The sequence below is a fragment of the Leiobunum rupestre genome, chromosome 3 (assembly GCF_980474605.1).
Source record: "Leiobunum rupestre chromosome 3, qqLeiRupe1.1.hap1, whole genome shotgun sequence".
Classification (NCBI taxonomy): domain Eukaryota; kingdom Metazoa; phylum Arthropoda; class Arachnida; order Opiliones; family Sclerosomatidae; genus Leiobunum; species Leiobunum rupestre.
The window spans coordinates 6461570-6484493 of NC_143386.1; the positions used below are offsets into that span (position 1 = coordinate 6461570).

The window sequence follows — 22924 nt, forward strand, 5'->3', positions numbered from 1 at the left end:
TTGATTAAGGATCTGTGTGGAAATAACTGATTAAAGCTCAAGAAAATATACACCACAAGATTCCTGCAGAGTTCTATATTATGTTCTTAATCTTTTCTAACTTTATATGGTACTTATTTTTGGAGAATGGTAATACGTTCTAATTTATGATTTGGTTAATTCGTCTAAGAATTAAGTTTATAGATGTATAGGAAACTAGAATAAATGGTGTACCAATTAAAAGTCTGAAACCATTGAATGGGTCACAATATTAAACTGTTGGATTCTACTATATTTATACAATTTTAACAGTAATTAAAAAGGTGGTAATTTCAGTTAAATTATCCTTAAAAAATGGAATAAGATTATGTATGCGTTTGCTTCTCATCACCTTCAGAATTATGGCACTTGTCACCAGATTTACGGCAATGACCAATCGTCAACTTTCCAACTCCCCACGGCCTGGCCTACTTAAATGACTAAAGCTGCGTTTATTTAATCTATTTTTCTTTTAGTTTTGCAACACCGTTAATTGTGGACCACTGTATATCGAAAGAGAAGACTGTGTCCTGTGCGGCTCCCAACTCCCATCATTACACCACCGAGCACCGGGTCAGCACCAACAATAATGTAGAAGTGAGTTTAGTTAACTTAAATGACGTAATGTTTGTCATCGTGGTAAACATAGCAAACGTTGTAATATTTCAATTTCATATTAAATATTCGAAGCATATTAAATATTCGAAGCATATTAAATATTCGAAGCATATTAAATATTTGAAGCAAATTAAATATTCGAAGCATATTAAATATTCGAAGCATATTAAATATTCGAAGCATTTGAAATATTCGAAGCATTTGAAATATTCGAAGCATTTTAAATATTCGAAGCATTTTAAATATTCGAAGCATTTTAAATATTCGAAACATATAAAATTTTCGAAGCATAATAAATATTCGAAGCATATATATCGTAGTTTTATTATCATCAAGTTTATTTTGATTTTAGCAATGAAATTGGAATATGTTTCTCTTTCAGGTTCGATCGCAGGAATGGAGAATCCCAGTGGGATTTTTTATCCGAAGCGGGTATCGATTCCGAGTTATGTCCAGAAACACCGAAAACATGGCAAGTAGATTCAATTTATTTATTTCGAAGTTAGCTTTTCACTTTTATACTGGGTAGTAGTTTAGTTTCGATCCAAATTATGTTTAGTTAGGTGGGCAATTTTTAAAAGTTTGTAGCTTTTCAGGTCCTACTTCCCAATTTATATAAACTTTGGAAATAATAAAACACGTTTTTACGGTGAACTTTATTTGATTAAAATCATAAACTCATAGAAAAGGTCTTCAAACAAATACAGTAGAAGACACTCCTCAGAAACTTGCTAGATCGTTTTAAGCATTGTAGACCTAGCTTTATTCTGCAGTCTACAAGTTGCCCATACACTTTTTTGAGAGGACGCTTATACTGTCTAATAATAACCATATTTTTTTTAAATTTCCTTAAACTAACGTTGCTTAATTTACACTGAACTCTTTATTGAATCGCAAATATATTTTAAAATTGGGCGATCGGGGCAGATTTACCCTCTTATTACTGTTTAAACTCGTCCCACCTTTAACGAACATTTTTAGTTTCTGAGAATCTAATATTTCTGTAGATAAATATAAAAAAGTTTAATTAGTGTTTTAATAAAAGGCTAATAAAGTTTTACTTCGTTCCAGGCTCCATGTACCCTTCCGGACGAAGAACGTGGAAGGACGTTCATCGAGTACAACTTAGTTTTCCAACGGAAGTGCGATAAATAGACCCGAAATGCGCGCCTTCTTCGATCGCGGGGAATAACAAACTATTTTCTTCGTCGTGGTTCCCTTCACGAAAATATTTTTCCCTCGAAAGTAGTGTTTCGACCTCAACGTCATATTCATGCCTCCGCGACCTCACCATTCCACTGTAGCCTTCAAGAGGTTTTCCAAATAAGCTATTTCGGCTTTAGTTTCATATATGTGTTGTTTGGAGTACTATGATATAGTTTACATTATTTTAATCATAAACCAAAAATAGAGTATTCAGTTTGTTTCAGTGATGAACACTTTTCTTTGAATTATTACAACGAAAATTAAAAAATAGCAACGTGTTGCGGGTCATAGATTTTTGAAAAAGATAAGACAATAAAAACCTTCTTTTTTGTATTATCGTTTTCCGCAGAAATTTACCTAACGCAACGCCCAGTGCGGTTAAAGTATTTGTGAAGAAATTGAATTTTCGCTAGTACAATGTGAGGACATGGAATGATTCGAGAACGTACGGAGGTGAAAAATATATAGTTATTTATAACCGACAACCACATATTTGTTTTTAAATGATCACGGTGCTTCGTTTTCGCAAACCTTGAGTGTTTTTTAAAAACTCAATTCCACTATTCAGAATTGCTGAAAATAAACCAAATAAATTCAACGTACTATTTCTTCTATTAGTATCCAAATTACACTTTGCTTCCGAATGAAATATGTATAATTACGAAACATAAAGGGTGTGGTGGTAACGATAATTGACTGAGCAATAGCAAATAATACTTACTTCTCTCGCGATTATAAATATATATATGCTGAAAAATTAGTTAGAAAATGGACACCGAAACAATTTAAATTTATTTCGAAATTTTCCAGTATGCAAATTACATTTTCCATAAAACGTTATGTTCTTTGCAACTTGCTAATGAAAATTAATCCAAAATAATAAAATTATTGTTATCAACTCCGTCATTGGCATTAATCTCTAAAATGATACCAAAAAAAAAGGGTAGTTCAATAATTTTTAGAACCATTAAATTTTAGAACAAAAGAATGACAAATCAGTTAAAGTTTAAACAATAAATTTAATTTCTTTACTGGCAGCCGTAATTTCCAAGTATCTTAATTCTTCCATAGCATTATGATACAACGTGATTGAAGCTTCGTTAAATTTTGATGTCGATCATTTCATACTATTCATAGGTTTCTGACAAGTTTGAGAATACTCTTAAAATTCTTTTCATTTACTATTCATCAATATTTTTATTTTAATAAATAATAATATTTTTTTTCTTCGGATATCCGTTAACTTTTTTTTTAGTTTTGAAGGAAACTAAATCGTTTTATAAGCTGAACGATTTCATGCTAATTTCTTCATATCTGTCTGACGAATTTGTAGATGCACTAAAAAGCTGACTATTTCTAAATATTACCAATAAACTTACCCGTGCATCCAACCTGAATTTTAAATTCGTTACGGCGGAAATTCACTGCAAACAGTAAAATACGTTTTACGATTGTAAATATAATATCTAAAGTGTGGTTATAAAAAATGCTATATCACTCTTCCCCCGCTATAGAATTCAGAAATATAAAGGTGTAGAAAATATTTATCTTGATTATTTACCAAATTTACAATTAAATTTTTATATACAACCACTACTGTTTGAACGTTCTGATACAATGGTTTATCATCTATTTTTCTTGGCCAACCAGGTTCATTTCGCCTACAAATATTTTGCGTCCATAGTTAGATGTAGTCTAGATATTTCTTCTTACGACCGTCTTTCGATTACGAACAAAATGTAAAAAATATTCGCGAGCATCAAATTAATATATGAAAATGTAAATAATGTGTCATTCGTTTAAAATCAATGTTTCTTTGATTTTCGGGAGTTTATTAAAAGACAATTTGTGTTAAATCGTGCCATTTTATATAAAAATTCATTTAACGATCTTATAATATTCGTTTCGTATTAATTATTTAAGCTAAAACTGGCTTTAAAATCTGTAAAACTTTGATTTAAGTGAATACGTACTTATTATTTAAAATATCGATGGAAATTACACAGTATTAATGTTATAATAACACGCGCTTAAAACCTTGTGTTTGTTTTATTTAATTACTCTGTATATCCAGGAAATAAAAATATATTTCTTTAATATATTAAAATAAAACCGACTTTTAGGTATTTAGTTTTTAACCTTTTTTATGGTGGTGGTATCACTTACATTATAATGTCGTGAATAGCCATGATCGATCGTAGCTTCTGCAACCGGGCAAAAAGTCGAAGCTACTGAAGGGGTCGTACATTTGTAATATCCAACCTAATTTAGTTTGTTACGAATAAAGTAACCAAAAAGATTAAAACCCTCGAAATATTTACATTTAAAAACTAACATATGAAAAATCTTAGGTCTGCTATATCACTGATTACCGAATTAAATATGTTACCATTGTTCCAAGTAAAAAGGTAACTCAACTTAGATGATTTTTTAGCGTTTTTGTGAAGCATTTTAAACAATAAAAAATATTAAAACAGCACAGGTCTACATGTAAAATATTAATTTATTTTACATTTTTTTTAATAAAATTTAATTTTTAGCTCTATCTAAATTTTAAATTAAGTATCGTATTCCTCCATGCAATGGTGTACCAAGGAGGTGGAGGCAATGGTGGGTTAAACAATAGGCTGAGTAAGCTGAACCCCACGGACCTGGAACCTGCCAAAATGAAAGGGGCCTGGAACGAGGTCAAAAATTTAGTCGTTAGGCACATAATGAAGCGCCAGCCTAGGGGCCCAGTAGAAATATATCTGCTACAGGGCTGAGGGCGTGGTTCACTGAAACGTATTGAGAGAAGCGAAAAACACCGGGGCAGACTTAGGGACCTCCCCAAACGGCAAAACTGTAGCTACGACACTGTCTCCATTTTGGTGAGGTATTAAGAAATTATATTACTTTTCCTTTAGAGCATTTTAAACAAAATGACCGAAAACACAACCATACCACTTAATACTTTCTTGAAAAAGGGAAATAAAACACCGATACCCTTTTAGAATAACCAAAGCTCAAATTAAGCACAGCGAGAACTTTCCGCACATTTCCGAAAGGGTTCTTAAAAAGGATAAAACTGAGAAAGTCATAATTAGAACTTATCAAGATCGCTTTGTACAGCAAACGTTACGAAAAGATGAACGTTTTTGTAGCACATTGAAACTGTTTTAACAGTGATATCAAAGCATTGATGTATGCCACCTTATTGTGTTTTATTGGAGTTTTCAAAATGAATTCAAATTTTCAAATCAACCAAAAATCGTAGTACCAGTGATTCTACAAATGAAACAATATAAGCGGTAGGCTCTACTGTCAGCGTTATTAATGTCAACACCCAGATAACTTCACTTGAAATAATAATATTATCTTGAAGGTGATGTACGGTTGAGACCTCCTTCAAGTAGCCACCATAAAATTGCCTTTCTTGATATTCAGAGAAACGTTATTGCCGAGTACACTGTTAAGAGAAATTTCATCGATTTCTGAAATTTGTTTCACTATTTACTACACTTCTATTAGATTAAATTGCTTAACGATAAATTTTCGAAGCGTCATCGAAAACTAAATGTTCGATGGAAAAGACAAATTTTTCACGGAAAAAGAATTACTTGAAAGTTGACAAAAGTTTAGTATATCGACAAGTTGGCAAGCCAAAATATATCTCTCCTCGGAAGAATTGTCCCTAGTGGTATTAATTTCTCGAGATTACCCTTAAAGATATATCTCCGCAATTCCGAGTTATTTACTAAAAACTTAATCCCGGTTCAATCCCGCCCGGTATAAAATTTTAATTATAATTAAAATAATTGAGACGAAACGACGGAGTTTAATTTATTCAGAATATTATAAATTAAATAGTTACAACAGTGAGTTAGACGTACTAAAACAATGCACAATTGAATTTAACCCTATTAACAGTACAAGTTTATCAGTTAAATATAATACGAAGCCAATTCTAATGAAAGAAACATATACAGAGGGTATTTATATTTTTATCGCTTACGAAATACTTTCGGCATCTTTAACGCTCATTTTATTTCAACACAGTGATTCTGTGGTAGAACACTCGCCTGTCATGCAGGAGGGCTCGGGTTTGAATCCCGCCCGGTACGATCGCAAATTGAAACTAAGACGAATACTGTAAACAATTGGTGGAAACCCTGCCATTTGGACGTTGAGACGGTTACCGTAACCCTCAGCACTCGGTCCGCCCCAAAAGTCAATAGAAGAAGATGGAGAGATAACAACTATACATACAAAACGCAAACACAACAAACTCAACCGCCATAATACAAACTCAACATTCCCACACTACACCTAAACATAACAATAACGAAATTTCCATTAAAACTGAGTTGAAACCGTCGTACAGTGGGGCAACCTGAGTCCAAACCTGATCGCGCGTATTCATTTTATTTTAATTTATAATATTTGTTTATAAATCACCGCACAATTTACCGGTTTTTGATTTTTGACTGCAAAATTTTATTATCCACCAGGCTCCTTAGAAGTAGTAGATTTTTTTAGAAATTTTAAGTAGGAGTTTTTGCATAGTTTTTGGTATACAATCAGGCTTGATTGAAAAGGTAAAGATATTTTTTTGCAGTCTTTAGTTTTGGAAATATCAATACCAAGTAGATATCGATATTTTAGAGTTATGAAACTATTATACAAAGCCGCGTAGCTCAAATAGTGAGAATTCTGGAAAACGACGTTAAAGGTCTTTAACTAATATATTCCTTTTAGAATTAATGTGATTTTTAGTTATGAATTTAGGTAGATTAAGTTACAATTATTGATTTAAGTTCATGAATGTTCATTATTTATCACAATATCGATTAAACATTTTGCGGATATTTGCCCTATTTTCTATTTTTTGTTCAGATTTCCAATAGATATATGAATATAAAAAGGTGTCCAATTTAAAAACGATCTATGGTGATAACATCAAAACCATTTCCTGTACTAATTTCAAATTTTTGTGGCACTTAACACGTGTTGCGGAACAATTAAAAATGAAAACATTGATGACCTTGAACTGTTTCTTCAGGGTCATTGAAAAGTTATCTCAAGAACCGTTAGATTTAGAAACTTCTTTCCAATTAGAAAGTTGTTCCTCATCATAATTTATGTCTGATTAACTCTGACCCGAATTCATTTGATCAATTGAAAATGGAAAAATTTCACACTTAAAACCAGTTGGTCATCAAGTAAATAATGCTAAACTGGCTGCAGGAAAGTTATTATGAATCGGACATAACATGTTCTGTTCACGAATATTCTATTTCTTCAAATTTATGTTAAGAACCATAATGGGCATTAAAAGAATCCAATTAGAAAAGTGTTCTTCGCCATATATTTTATGCTAAATGGGCTTTGATATGATTCAATTTTTAAAAAAGAAAGCCAAGTAATCGAAAATTTATTTTCTTTACAGTTCGTCGATTCAACTTAAAACTATGCAAATTCAATGGGATAATTTCTTTTATGTAATTTTTGGATTTATTAAATTTTATTTAACAGTTTAGCATTGTTTACTTGATGACCAACTTGTTTTTCGGGTCGAGATGATTTTTCAAGGTCATCGATCTTATCATTTTTAATTGTCCCCCAACACGTGTTAAGTGTCACAAAAATTTGAAATTAGTACGGCGAACCGGTTTTTGAGATATTAATTTTGACCAGATTTGGGCTCAGTTTGCCCATTGTGCGTCGCGACGGTGAGCGTTAACGAAAAAACACCAACCGAACCCAACCCAACCGCAAATCGTCACACGATGGTTTTGCCACACTTTAAACTGCAAACACGGTTTTCCGACTTTGCCCTGGTAACGCGTTCGCAGCACACAGACAGAGACACACACAGACAGACACGGTGATTGTAAAACCCCTCCTATTGGACTATGTCCCCTCGGAGAGGTAATAAATTTAATTAATCCTTATTTCAGTTAATACGCTTTTTATTTTAGTGATATTCGACTTTTAATATATATACTTTTTTAAATTAAGAAAATAAAATCTTTAGTTGGTACTGATCATTTTTGAACTTCGATTTAGGTTACATTAGAAATTTTAATTTTAAGTAAGATTTCTGACCTCATAGCCCACGTACGCATATTAAAAACTTTAATTAACTTGTTCGCGTTTCGAGCAAATTATATTTTAAAAAGGTTCGGTCTTGAACATTTGTTTATATGAAATCAATTTCTGTAGTATGTTTAAATAAATTCTGCTTATTTAAGCGTCGTTTATTTGGGCATAGAGACCTGAAAATAAAATTAACATTGTAAACCAGAGCCTTTCGAAAGATACGGGCCCTAGGTAATCGTCTATTTTGTCTAGGTCAAAACACGACACTGTTCATTAACGTTGCTTCCAGAATAGGATAGATATGCCCCCCCTCCCCCTGGACGCTTACACCTATAGCTCAAGATGTCTTTTAGCGCCCCCCCCTTGAGATTATTTTGTATCCGGCACTGGTTGTTGCATACATGACTTTCGTTTTCTTCTAAGTTGACCCCTATGAATTTTCTATTTCTTCTTGAAAATAACAATGTTGCGGATGATTTTTAAGCGTTCTGCTCCGAGCACCTTATTTATATGGTACGTTGTATTTCTTTTAGTCATAATTTAATTATAATTTTATTGCCTTTAATCGAAATTGTTTTCCGATTATTAATTATTTATTGTAGTAAATATTTTTTGGAGATCTAAGAATTTTTCACGCAAGATCTAATCATCTAAATTTATATTAAAATTCTACACTTTCAATTATTTTTCTCAAATTTTATATTCGTTTGGTAATTTGAATCCCTGCACTAAAAATTAAAAACAAAGACGCCTTTAAGGTGTAAAACTCTATAATTGTTTCCAAAGCTTCATGATCTTAAACGTTTGCGATGGTATGCATCCACCCGAAACCACTTCCATCACCAAACAAAAAATTAGTAGCAGGTCATTAACTAACTTGGTAATTAAAGTTCTGTAAAAAAGTAACAAAAACACGACTTTTTGAAGTTAATTTCTGTCTAACGAGCATAAGTCTTGTTTTAGGCAGGACAGTCCTAATTTCAAAGAAGACAACGATTGCACATATTTATTTTCAATTCCCCCAAAACGCTTCACTAGGCTTCTTAGCACTATGATTATAAATATAAATATCGCCCGTTGTCTTTGTTGTAAATTTTTGGGAAACTTTCTTCACAAGTTTGCTAAATAATTTTACTTGAAAACGGAATTTTATTTCAAAATTCCTGTGGTATTTTCAAAAAATTTAAAATAGCTTCAAATTGCTTTCTCTTAACAGAACGTGTGCTAGAATAATCTCACTGTAACTCAAAAATATCAGTCAAATAATCGAAACAACAGTAGTTTAATAATGTTTCTGAAAGTTGTTTTCCATTTTTGAGCTTCATTTTTCTACTAAATTCGTTTTAGAATGGAAATATATTGTTCTTATTTAAGAAGGGCTTAAATAGCATTATTTAGTATAGTTATAATATTTGTTTTTCAACGATAATACTGTTTTTTTTAATAATAACCTTTTCATATTGTTTTAATATTAATGGAACTAAAATAAGATTCTGAAATTTATTTAGACTCCGTTCAATGATAAAACTAGTTACAGTTCCCCTGATTCTAAAATTTCGGACGTTGTTCGTTCGAAACTAGTTTCAGATCATCTTGGACGGAAGGATTTTCACAGTTTTGCAATCGCGAGCTTGGGTCCCAATGTTGCACTTCAGCTTCCCAAAAAAAAATGCGACTACAAATGATCCTAGAAGACCCAAAGCTGACGTGAAATAGAAAACGTAATGCCATTTGTCCATAAAAGAGGTTCCCTGTTTGGACAGATAAAATATTTCCAGCAGTTTAAATTTTAGATATGTATTTTAATTTTTAGGTCTTAATCGATTTATTTATTGATTTTCACAACTTTGGGGTCAAATGGTTATAATTAAATAAAAAAATAATAATCAGCTAGGCCTAAGTCATCAAGCTACTTTTAAAGTTCAGGTGGCCGGGTTACAATGCGTAGGAGGCTGTTGGCAAGCCCTGCATTCCACGCGAGCCAACAGCTCCCTACACTAACTAGCAGGTTGTAACATACGGTAAAATTTTAAGTGTATGCACAAACGAAATGAACCATTCTTATCCATCCCTTTACGGAATATTAAAAAGAAATCGCTTAATTTGATAATTTTAATAGTGTTTGCGTATTATATTATCTCAAGTGATTTACCTGAATGTCGAGGATAAATCCTATAACGGTGGGACATACAAAACCAACAACAGAACCAAAAGTATTCCCAATTCCAAATAGCGTCCCTGAAAAAACAGAATAGCGATTCTTTGTTGACTGATTCACCATTTAAACGGTTCAAAAGCAAACCTGATAATGTGGGAGCCATGTCCATGGAAAGTACGGCACTGCCGCTGCTACTCAAGCCCAGAAATCCGCTGCTAAGAGTTAAAAGAGCGATGGTGGAAGGGTGGTCACAACCTGTCACTGTCACGAGCATTAGAAAGGTACATGACCCTAAGAGAGCTGTTAGTAATAAAAAATACACGACTTATAAAGATTTAGTAGTTCTTCCGTCAAAATTATTAGCAATATATCGATTTTAACAATACTATATTTTTCAAAGAATTGTAGCCACCTCCCAGGTTTTACCTATGTTTATAAAGCATTATTCTAATATATTTTTAATCAATTAAAAAAAATCCATCAATACATTTCTTAGGTCCCGATTTAAAAGTTTAACTACACATTGAAAATCGATGGATCGGAAGAGTCATTGTATAAAAAGATTTTACAAGTCTCGAACTAAATAACCGTAAATAAGCAAAGAAGAAATTGAAAACTTCAAATCAGTTTTGAAATAATTTTGAAATTGAAATGTCGAAACTTTAATTATTGTTATTGCCTAAAATTATATCAAAAGATTAATCTCACCAAAGCATTCAAACATCTTTCTGACCGTTGCTTTCTTACGTTTTTCGTTTGAAATCAAATAGTCCGCCGCAAAGCCACCAATTATATATATATATATTATATTTACATTCTAAAATAACGTTCAATAAAAATTATTGAAAAAAATTAATTTAATATAATTGCCATTTGATATTTAATGTTATTTCGGTATTGACGAATGGTATTACACAGAGGCGATACCTGTTCTATCGGTTAATGCAAAACCTGGTCCAAATAGTTAGGCAATTCAGTCACTCGTACCCAAAATATCGTAGAAGATACACACCAGGAAAATATAAGTGACCATACCGGTAAAGAAGTTAGCATAGCTTTCCACGGAAAATCGTTTTTTTCCTAAAAAAATAAATTGTTCTCTCTTAACCCGTTTAAAAAAGGACTAGAACCAAAAATAAATTATTGATTATTGTAGCTATTAATTTCAGTCTTCTGGGTAAATAATTTTGTTTAAGGGAATAGTGATATTTTTTTGCTGAGTCTAACTTTGAAATTAGCAGAGATAAAATAAAGCTTCCAAAATGCCAAGCTAAGTCACTGGTTGCGTTTCTATGGGTATTATAAGGAATACGAGTATATTTGTCCTAAAAGTATTCCATATAATAAAGAAAATTATATGGTTATTTAAGCTTGGCTAATTAAAACGCCATTTTAATATACAATTTAGTTTGGTTTGGGTCTTTTAATTTATAAAGAAATCACAATTAATCAACTATTACCGGTGATCGAACAACGGGAAGATTATCCATGATGTACGTGCGCTCCTCAGGAGATATTCTTGGGTTCATCGAAGGATCGGTATGGCTTAAAATCATCCACAACAAAGTTCAAAAGTTTCAAAAGTTTTTTTATTGAAAATTTAGTTCAAAAAAGTTGGTGGAGGGCCAAGTCTTCTTGCGACTTATAGCCCTCGCATACAAACAAGTGTACTCAACAAAAAATAAAATTGTGTTAATTTATAACAGATGTAAATTTAAAATTAACATTGACTATAAACATTTTATCCAAAAGGACAGACAACTAAGAAAAAAACAACAAAATAGAAAAAATATATATATATATATATATACATTTTTAACACTTAAACATTGAAAAAATCAATAAAAAATATACAATCGAAAAGTTGACTTAAGCCTGGTTTTCACTTAGCGGAAAATCACCGACAGAAAGTTCGACGTCGGCGATATGGTTTTCGACGTTTCGTTCACTGTCGGCGTTTTAGCATTTTCACTTGGCGTTTTTTTTAGGGCGGAAATAAAGCGGTTTTTTTTCTGGCAGCGAGTTCGTCGGTTTTCGTCTGATAGTGGAGATTTAAGCCTAGGCCTAAAAATGGATGATTTACCTAATCATAATAGTGAACTATTGATTAAAGCTCATGCATGTAAGCATTTTAAATTTAATGTTATTTTACATGAACTATCGTGTTCAAAGAAATATGAGTTATGAAAGATCGGTTTGGGAAAGAAACATACTGGAAAAGAAGGCAACAAGGGTATCAAGAAAAAAAACACGTTCCAAAATTCACAGAAAAGCACGTGGCCGAGTTCCGGATGCAAGAAGCAGGAAATTAACCATCCCCCCTGACGTCACACTCACCTTTCGAAAATGGGTTTTGATTGGTTGAAAAAGAGTGAAATCGCCCAACTGAGCGAAAAAAATAGAAATGAAAATCGCCACACAAAACCGAAAACCGACGGAAATTTTCGCCCATTTTCCGTCGACGCCGGGCTTTTTCGCCCAAAAACCGCCAAGTGAAAACCAGGCTTTAGGTTAAATATATTCCGCAATTACCCAAAATAATTGGCAAACATTGCTTCTTTTACATGTTTTTTAACAGCTGTATGGGTGTGCAGATTTTTTATACTATCATAAATTACGTTAATGACCAAACAGCCCCAAAAATACCTTAAGAAATATTTTGTATAACTTAAACACATTTACTGTTGTTGAAAATGATTCCATACCAATAGTGTAGAAAACCTTGGGCCATCCGTTTGCAAAAGCAGTTTGTTCGCATAAATATCCGACCATGGGCATACACAGTGCCATTCCGACAAATGCACTGGAAGTGCAAAGAGTATAAAACCGACTTCTCTCAGCAGTTGAAAAAGAGAAACTTTAATATCGACTGTAAGTTGTTCTACTACATTTACAAAATATAAATATTCTTACGAGTCATACCAGTGATAACGCGTAGAGCTATAAGATAGCAATCTCCGAGCCCAGCCACGATAGGTACTAAGCTAGTAAGAATTGATCCAAGAAGAACGGCGCCTCCAATAAACCATTTCGGTCCGAGTCGGAATTCGCTCACAGCGCGGTGAGAAAAAAATATACAAATAATATTTTATTGTCGATTTTTTTATTCAATGCACTTTTTTATGAAATAATTTATAAGAAATGAAACTTTTTTCTCACAGCGCTTTGAGCGAATTCCGGGAAACAGTCTACGCCGTCGTTCAGTGGGATGAGAAATTCCAATGTTAAAAAACTAGCTCTTCTCTCGGCGCGATCTCACTCAGCCCGCCGTCAGCGCTTTCTAGTGAAGGAATTATCTCGCCGCTAGGGGAAGCGGTGCTTAAAATTGAGCAGGCTAGCGCCTTGATCGGCCGATCTCGCTCACCGCGCCGTGAAAAATCACTGACTGAGCAAACTAATCGGCGATCACCCTGAGCTGGCTCAATTTCTCTTTCTCGCTTAACAAAACCAACCGACCTTCGTATTTGAAGTGCTCACTCGTTTCGAGAAGATTTTCAAAAATGAACGCTCACAATTTTTGCCCACCTCTGCCCAACTTGCAATGTGGCCTAAAAATTCCATTTCGGTGTCTACTTTGAGGATCCGATGAGTCCACAGCGATGCGGGGTGGTTAACATAGTTAATAATAGTTATTAATTTATTAATTATTAATTTATTAATTATTAATTTATTAATTATTAATTTATTAATTATTAATATATTAATTATTAATTTATTAATTATTCATTTATTAATTATTAATTATTAATTTATTAATTATTAATTTATTAATTATTAATTTATTAATTATTCATTTATTAATTATTAATTTATCAATTATTAATTTATCAATTATTCATTTATTAATTATTAATTTATCAATTATTCATTTATTAATTATTCATTTATTAATTATTCATTATTCATTTATTAATTATTAATTTATTAATTATTAATTATTAATTTATTAATTATTAATTTATTAATTATTAATTTATTAATTATTAATTTATTAATTATTAATTTATTAATTTATTAATTATTAATTTATTAATTATTAATTTATTAATTTTTCATTTATTAATTATTCATTTATTAATTATTAATTATTAATTGATCAATTATTAATTTATCAATTATTAATTTATTAATTATTAATTTACTAATTATTAATTTATTAATTATTAATTTATTAATTATTAATTATTAATTTATTAATTATTCATTTAATAATTATTAATTTATTAATTATTCATTAATTAATTATTCATTTATTAATTATTCATTTATTAATTATTCATTTATTAATTATTCATTTATTAATTATTCATTTATTAATTATTCATTTATTAATTATTCATTTATTAATTATTCATTTATTAATTATTCATTTATTAATTATTCATTTATTAATTATTCATTTATTAATTATTAATTTATTAATTATTAATTATTAATTTATTAATTATTCATTTATTAATTATTAATTATTAATTTATTAATTATTCATTTATTAATTATTCATTTATTAATTATTAATTATTAATTATTAATTTATTAATTATTCATTTATTAATTATTAATTATTAAATATTAATTTATTAATTATTCATTTATTAATTATTCATTCATAATTATTAATTTATTAATTATTCATTTATTAATTATTAATTATTAATTAATTAATTAATTATTATTTTCAGTTTTTACGACCAACTAACTTTACAGCTATAGCTCTCATATTTTATATTTTAGTAATTTATCTCTAGGCCTTTTTAGTTTGTAGTTCTAGCTGTTAGAACTATATAAATAAGGCAGAAATGCTTACTTAAAACTAAGCTTTCCTATAGGCTTCTTGCGTAGTTTAAACTTTAAATCGAATGAGTGAAAGCTGTTTGTTCATTCAAAATTATCTTCATTCATATTCAAAAGTCGTCTGCTAAAGTTTCTTCAACAAATAGTTGACCGGTAAAAAAATAGATGGAGCTATCTTTTCAAAGCCCGAAGTCTATTTAGAAATCTTTAAGTGCATGCTAATTTTTGGTAGTTCTAATTCTAGTTTGTCCAAAAAATAAGGAGCACTTGGTACGTTGGTCGTTCGTTCGTTTGTTTGTCGTTCGAGCTTTTGCCTCAACACACTGAAAAGCAACACGCCGCGGACGGTGCGGGCTGTGGACGCTATCACTTATCACCCCTTTATCTCGCTTTGTTTGTTTCTCTTTCGCCTTATTCTGGCGATTTGCAGGTGGGGTGGGGGGGGGGGGGGTGGCGCTCAATGACGAGCTAAATGGATATGGGGGATTGGGACGAGAAGGAACGGCGATTTTTTTAGTTATTTTTGCGGAATAAAAAGAGTACCACATAACTTATCGCATGGGAAAAGGGGGGGGGGGAGGGGTTGGAGTTTACTGGTGTGGTTCGACTGGGGGGGGGGGGGCTTACTGGTGTATTCGACTATAGGTCTTTAGGACGAGAAAGAGTTGAGTTTTTGACCGCGTATTAATTTGGAGTTAAGTCTTTTTGAGATCGTTTCATTTTAACATTAACCTAAAGGGTACCACTGAATTTCTCACATGGGAAAATAAGGTGGGCTTACTGGAGTGGTTCGATTATAGGTCCTTGGGAGCTGACGCGTGCAGGTATCTCCAAACTACAAAAGTACGTCCCTACTCCTAAAATGCATTTTGAACGAGATTTAAAGGTTCTAAATCGAGCTTGAACAGCACTCCAACTATAACATTGTACCCTGGCAACGCTGCTCGTAAAAAAAGCCTGATAGATATTTCCATATTCCATTTTCGGACCTTAGCCTTTTTGCACAACACGTTGGACAATAGATTAATACTGGATTCTTCCGAGGGTAAGAAGTATTTGTTTTGGGCACAGGGAAAATAACGACAAGCGGTTTTTGTCAGTTTTCCTTTAGGTTGTCTGAACCGTCGTCTGCTAACTGTTAATAGTGCAATGGAGTCTTATTCGGGTGCTTTAATTTTCCCAGTAAAAGGAAATGTAAAATGTACCAATATTAAGTACTAATGATATAAAACAGTACTATAAGACAAGATCTACCACGAACAGACACTACAATTATATTTTGTTCAAGAATATATAGATATAAAAAGGATGGAAACATGCACTGATAAGTAAGCCTTGTCATACTACACAAAACCTACACTATCTAGCTTTTATTAATAATAATTCTGTAAATGTGTATTAGGAAAACTGCAGTCGTTTTTATTAAAGGGAAATGCTATTGAAGCCAAAGAACAAGGGAAAAGCCTTACAACGTATTTGCTGCTGTAAATTTAAATGAAGGTGCTGTTCTTGATTCTGAATTTGAGTTTGTGATAGGCAGTGGCGCCGCCAGGATTTTTTTTCCACGTAGGCACTACAATTTGGGGCCCCCTCTTGCCCACCAATTTTTAATATATTTACTTTAACCATAAGTAACATAATAAACATAAGTATGACACTACCTATTTACCTAATGCATTTTTTTTAATAATGGTCTGTTTCGCCATTGTAAATTATTATGTGACTAAAGACTAATAACTCTCAGCGAATTCCTATTAGTCTTTGGAAATCGCCCACTAATACAGCCAAGGCCCATTAAAAATTGAAATGCTTTCAAAAATGTAAATAATGCTTACTTTCTGTGAAAATATTTATGCATTATTATATAAATAGATAAAAATAACTATTATAAACATTAGCTAGTTATTTTCGAATTTAAAGCAAGTGTCGGCTCTAAGTGAAGTAGCTCTTTTTCAACCGATGTCGCTAGCGTCGAAATCAAAACAAGATGCTGAAGCTACATTTTGACCCAAAAGGCGGGACATAAAAGTATGCTTCGCGTTGATTGGCTCGTTTGTAAATTTGTCAATAACTTCAATAATAGTAATTGTTTACAATAGATTTTATATGGGATATATAATTTAGGTTAAAGTTCACTAAGTAGAGTAAAAGTGGTCTTAATATAATACTCTATAATGGCTCTCTGACGACGTTATTGTTTCGCTATTTTGAATTTTAGCTTCCGTTCCCATTTATAGATGGCTCCACGCTCTCCACGAAAGTCATTTTTTTCGAAGATTCGGATAGATTCATGACCTTCTCTAATAACAGCGGCCGTTTCATAATACAGGTGGCAATGATAGAGCCGACAGTTGCTTTAAAACATGTGTTTTCGCTGGTATGAATAACATCTGAAACTATACTATTACTATAACTAACAAAGTTTCTTTGTCAACTTATATACAGGGTGATTCAATAGTCAGTACAGAAATTTCTGGTGGTTGTAGGGGATGAGCTGAGAAGTATGCAGGTTTTTGTCGCGTTTCTCTGCGACGAGTTTAAAGAGCGCTAGAGGGCTTCAAAGTTTGACCTACTACCCCCTGGAAGTAGGCTGCTGTAAGCACGCACCCACGAAGCAGGAAAATAACTATTTCAGGGCTTATTACCTACCCATTCGAAACTATCAAGACATTGAACGGCATCGCTAGTCATTCCAGTGGACTCAAAATATCGTTTAATAGATCCAGATTGGCTCTTAATTAGAGTCTCTTCCACTTTGCGTTTTCTCCGCTTTTGGAAACCAGACGGGGTTTTTCTCAAACTCACTTTAAACTAGGTTGTCTCAAACGTGGTCTCAAAATTAATTTAATCCTACACTATTTTACAATATTTATATATATAATTCAACTTTGATCGCGAGTTCTAAATTGCTGCTTTATCGTACGAAAACAAACTGGAAAATGAAGATATATGAAAATGGTAAGGGATTTTTGAAATAGGCTCTACAAACCTAAAACCAGACTGTTGACAAAAAAGAGAAAGTGAGTCAACCTTTTTAGCTCCACATCGAGATATATATATCGAAGTGGGACTATTGCTATGGACGGATTGTCGTTAAGTGTTGTATGTTGTATGTTGTATGTTGTTTGGCGTGGAAAAGCGACGACACGGTAGATGGAGCTGCGAAAAATAATTTATTAATAAAATTTATATTAGTGGCCTCGCCGAGACTCGAACACAGATAGCTGCGGGCCGCGTAATCTCCAAAAACCGACGCCTCTACCAACCAGTCACACCGCTCTGTACAAATTTGATTCGGAGCTTCTAGTCTTTCTTTGCAACGCAGGGGGGGGGGGATTTGTCAAGATAAGTTGTCGCAATTCCCGTTCCTTTTTCCGGGTTATTTTACGTATATTTACGACGTTTTAGGGTCAAGTTAACCTGAAACTTCGCCTCCCCCCGCCCCAATTTCGACCCCCTTATCGAAACCGTGTATGGTCAGAAGTAATAAATAAGTGTGGCACTTTCTTATCGAAAACGTGTATGGTCAGAAGTAATAAATAAGTGTGGCACTTTCTTATCGAAAACGTGTATGGTCAGAAGAAATAAATAAATGTGGCACTTTCTTATCGAAGTCGTTTATATGTGGCACAAAATAATATTATCGCCTTCTTGGAGAACTTGTATAGTTTGAATAGTTGGTCCAGAGATTTGGTCTCATTCGATAGAACTCTTTGACGCCCACGCAGTGCCGTTAATTTCCGCCCCCACCAAACAACCCCCTTAAAAGGAAAGTGACCCTAAAAAACAAATTGTTCTCAATCGATAGAGCTCTTTGACGCGCACGCAGTGCCGTTAATTTCCGCCCCCTCCGAACAACCCCCTTAAAGGGAAAGTGAACTAACAAACAAGTTGGTCTCATTCGATAGAGCTCTTTGACGCGCACGCAGTGCCGTTAATTTCCGCCCTATCCGAACAACCCCCTTAAAGGGAAAGTGAACTAAAAAACAAGTTGGTCTCATTCGATAGAGCTCTTAGACGCGCACGCAGTGCCGTTAATTTCCGCCCCCTCCGAACAACCCCCTTAAAGGGAAAGTGAACTAAAAAACAAGTTGGTCTCATTCGATAGAGCTCTTTGACGCGCACGCAGTGCCGTTAATTTCCGCCCCCACCGAACAACCCCCTTAAAAGGAAAGTTACCCTAAAAAACAAGTTGGTCTCAATCGATATAGCTCTTTGACGCGCACGCAGTGCCGTTAATTTCCGCCCCCTCCGACCAAACCCCTTAGAGGGAAAGTGACCGAAAAAAACAATTTGGTCTCATTCGATAGAGCTCTTTGACGCGCACGCAGTGCCGTTAATTTCCGCCCCCTCCGAACAACACCCTTAAAGGGAAAGTGAACTAAAAAACAAGTTGGTCTCATTCGATAGAGCTCTTTGACGCGCACGCAGTGCCGTTAATTTCCGCCCCCTCCGAACAACCCCCTTAAAGGGAAAGTGAACTAAAAAGCGAGTTGGTCTCAATCGATAGAGCTCTTTGACGCGCACGCAGTGCCGTTAATTTCTGCCCCCTCCGACCAACCCCCTTAAAGGGAAAGTGAACTAAAAAACAAGTTGGTCTCATTCGATAGAGCTCTTTGACGCGCACGCAGGGCCGTTAATTTCCGCCCCCTCCGAACAACCCCCTTAAAGAAAAAATAAACTAAAAAAGGAGTTGGTCTCATTCGATAGAGCTCTTTGACGCGCACGCAGTGTCGTTAATTTCTGCTCCCTCCGACCAACCCCCTTAAAGGGAAAGTGAACTAAAAAACAAGTTGGTCTCATTCGATAGAGCTCTTTGACGCGCACGCAGTGCCGTTAATTTCCGCCCCCTCACAACAACCCCCTTAAAGGGAAAGTGAACTAAAAAAGGAGTTAGTCTCATTCGATAGAGCTCTTTGACGCGCACGCAGTGCCGTTAATTTCCGCCCCCTCCGAACAACCCCCTTAAAGGGAAAGTGAACTAAAAAACAAGTTGGTCTCATTCGATAGAGCTCTTTGACGCGCACGCAGTGCCGTTAATTTCCGCCCCCACCGAACAACCCCCTTAAAAGGAAAGTGACCCTAAAAAACAAGTTGGTCTCAATCGATAGAGCTCTTTGACGCGCACGCAGTGCCGTTAATTTCCTCCCCCTCCGAACAACCCCCTTAAAGGGAAAGTGAACTAAAAAAGGAGTTAGTCTCATTCGATAGAGCTCTTTGACGCGCACGCAGTGCCGTTAATTTCCGCCCCCTCCGAACAACCCCCTTAAAGGGAAAGTGAACTAAAAAAGGAGTTAGTCTCATTCGATAGAGCTCTTTGACGCGCACGCAGTGCCGTTAATTTCCGCCCCCTCCGAACAACCCCCTTAAAGGGAAAGTGAACTAAAAAAGGAGTTAGTCTCATTCGATAGAGCTCTTTGACGCGCACGCAGTGCCGTTAATTTCCGCCCCCTCCGAACAACCCCCTTAAAGGGAAAGTGAACTAAAAAACAAGTTGGTCTCATTCGATAGAGTTCTTTCACGCGCACGCAGTGCCGTTAATTTCCGCCCCCACCGAACAACCCCCTTAAAAGGAAAGTGACCCTAAAAAACAAGTTGGTCTCAATCGATAGAGCTCTTTGACGCGCACGCAGTGCCGTTAATTTCCGCCCCCTCCGAACAACCCCCTTAAAGGGAAAGTGAACTAAAAAACAAGTTGGTCTCATTCGATAGAGCTCTTTGACGCGCACGCAGGGCCGTTAATTTCCGCCCCCTCCGAACAACCCCCTTAAAGGGAAAGTGAACTAAAAAACAAGTTGGTCTCATTCGATAGAGCTCTTTGACGCGCACGCAGTGCCGTTAATTTCCGCCCCCACCGAACAACCCCCTTAAAAGGAAAGTGACCCTAAAAAACAAGTTGGTCTCAATCGATAGAGCTCTTTGACGCGCACGCAGTGCCGTTAATTTCCGCCCCCTCCGAACAACCCCCTTAAAGGGAAAGTGAACTAAAAAAGGAGTTAGTCTCATTCGATAGAGCTCTTTGACGCGCACGCAGTGCCGTTAATTTCCGCCCCCTCCGAACAACCCCCTTAAAGGGAAAGTGAACTAAAAAACAAGTTGGTCTCATTCGATAGAGTTCTTTCACGCGCACGCAGTGCCGTTAATTTCCGCCCCCACCGAACAACCCCCTTAAAAGGAAAGTGACCCTAAAAAACAAGTTGGTCTCAATCGATAGAGCTCTTTGACGCGCACGCAGTGCCGTTAATTTCCGCCCCCTCCGAACAACCCCCTTAAAGGGAAAGTGAACTAAAAAACAAGTTGGTCTCATTCGATAGAGCTCTTTGACGCGCACGCAGTGCCGTTAATTTCCGCCCCCTCCGAACAACCCCCTTAAAGGGAAAGTGAACTAAAAAACAAGTTGGTCTCATTCGATAGAGCTCTTTGACGCGCACGCAGTGCCGTTAATTTCCGCCCCCACCGAACAACCCCCTTAAAAGGAAAGTGACCCTAAAAAACAAGTTGGTCTCAATCGATAGAGCTCTTTGACGCGCACGCAGTGCCGTTAATTTCCTCCCCCTCCGAACAACCCCCTTAAAGGGAAAGTGAACTAAAAAAGGAGTTAGTCTCATTCGATAGAGCTCTTTGACGCGCACGCAGTGCCGTTAATTTCCGCCCCCTCCGAACAACCCCCTTAAAGGGAAAGTGAACTAAAAAAGGAGTTAGTCTCAATCGATAGAGCTCTTTGACGCGCACGCAGTGCCGTTAATTTCCGCCCCCTCCGAACAACCCCCTTAAAGGGAAAGTGAACTAAAAAAGGAGTTAGTCTCATTCGATAGAGTTCTTTGACGCGCACGCAGTGCCGTTAATTTCCGCCCCCTCCGAACAACCCCCTTAAAGGGAAAGTGAACTAAAAAACAAGTTGGTCTCATTCGATAGAGTTCTTTCACGCGCACGCAGTGCCGTTAATTTCCGCCCCCACCGAACAACCCCCTTAAAAGGAAAGTGACCCTAAAAAACAAGTTGGTCTCAATCGATAGAGCTCTTTGACGCGCACGCAGTGCCGTTAATTTCCGCCCCCTCCGAACAACCCCCTTAAAGGGAAAGTGAACTAAAAAACAAGTTGGTCTCATTCGATAGAGCTCTTTGACGCGCACGCAGGGCCGTTAATTTCCGCCCCTTCCGAACAACCCCCTTAAAGAAAAAATGAACTAAAAAAGGAGTTGGTCTCATTCGATAGAGCTCTTTGACGCGCACGCAGTGTCGTTAATTTCTGCCCCCTCCGACCAACCCCCTTAAAGGGAAAGTGAACTAAAAAACAAGTTGGTCTCATTCGATAGAGCTCTTTGACGCGCACGCAGTGCCGTTAATTTCCGCACCCTCCGAACAACCCCCTTAAAGGGAAAGTGAACTAAAAAAGGTGTTGGTCTCATTCGATAGAGCTCTTTGACGCGCACGCAGTGCCGTTAATTTCCGCCCCCTCCGAACAACCCTCTTAAAGGGAAAGTGAACTAAAAAACAAGTTGGTCTCATTCGATAGAGCTCTTTGACGCGCACGCAGTGCCGTTAATTTCCGCCCCCACCGAACAACCCCCTTAAAAGGAAAGTGACCCTAAAAAACAAGTTGGTCTCAATCGATAGAGCTCTTTGACGCGCACGCAGTGCCGTTAATTTCTGCCCCCTCCGAACAACCCCCTTAAAGGGAAAGTGAACTAAAAACAAGTTGGTCTCATTCGATAGAGCTCTTTGACGCGCACGCAGTGCCATTAATTTCCGCCCCCTCCGAACAACCCCCTTAAAGGGAAAGTGAACTAAAAAACAAGTTGGTCTCATTTGATAGAGCTCTTTGACGCGCACGCAGTGCCGTTAATTTCCGCCCCCTCCGAACAACCCCCTTAAAGGGAAAGTGAACTAAAAAACAAGTTGGTCTCATTCGATAGAGTTCTTTCACGCGCACGCAGTGCCGTTAATTTCCGCCCCCCCCGAACAACCCCCTTAAAAGGAAAGTGACCCTAAAGAACAAGTTGGTCTCAATCGATAGAGCTCTTTGACGCGCACGCAGTGCCGTTAATT

General features: G+C 35.4%; 2 protein-coding genes across 4 annotated transcripts in view; one reads left to right on the forward strand and one right to left on the reverse strand.

Annotated features, from left to right (window-relative positions):
• LOC149949233 (uncharacterized) overlaps window positions 1-2675 on the forward strand; it is a 113156-nt gene extending 110481 nt beyond the window's left edge. For all 3 annotated transcript variants that reach the window (XM_090167679.1, XM_090167680.1, XM_090167681.1), the window contains exons 22-24: window positions 495-615; window positions 1019-1108; window positions 1708-2675. In XM_090167679.1, the coding sequence (XP_090023805.1) occupies window positions 495-615; window positions 1019-1108; window positions 1708-1791 (295 nt within the window). In that variant the 3' untranslated portion in view covers window positions 1792-2675. The remainder of the gene's footprint in view (window positions 1-494; window positions 616-1018; window positions 1109-1707) is intronic.
• Window positions 2676-9506: 6831 nt separating this feature from the next.
• LOC149949235 (sialin-like) lies at window positions 9507-10867 on the reverse strand. Its single transcript, XM_090169394.1, has 4 exons — window positions 10790-10867; window positions 10226-10381; window positions 10076-10161; window positions 9507-9674 (listed from the first exon to the last, which is right to left on the reverse strand). Exons 1-4 carry the CDS (start codon window positions 10803-10805, stop codon window positions 9507-9509), a joined length of 426 nt encoding a protein of 141 aa, XP_090025520.1. The 5' UTR covers window positions 10806-10867.
• Window positions 10868-22924: the final 12057 nt, after the last annotated feature.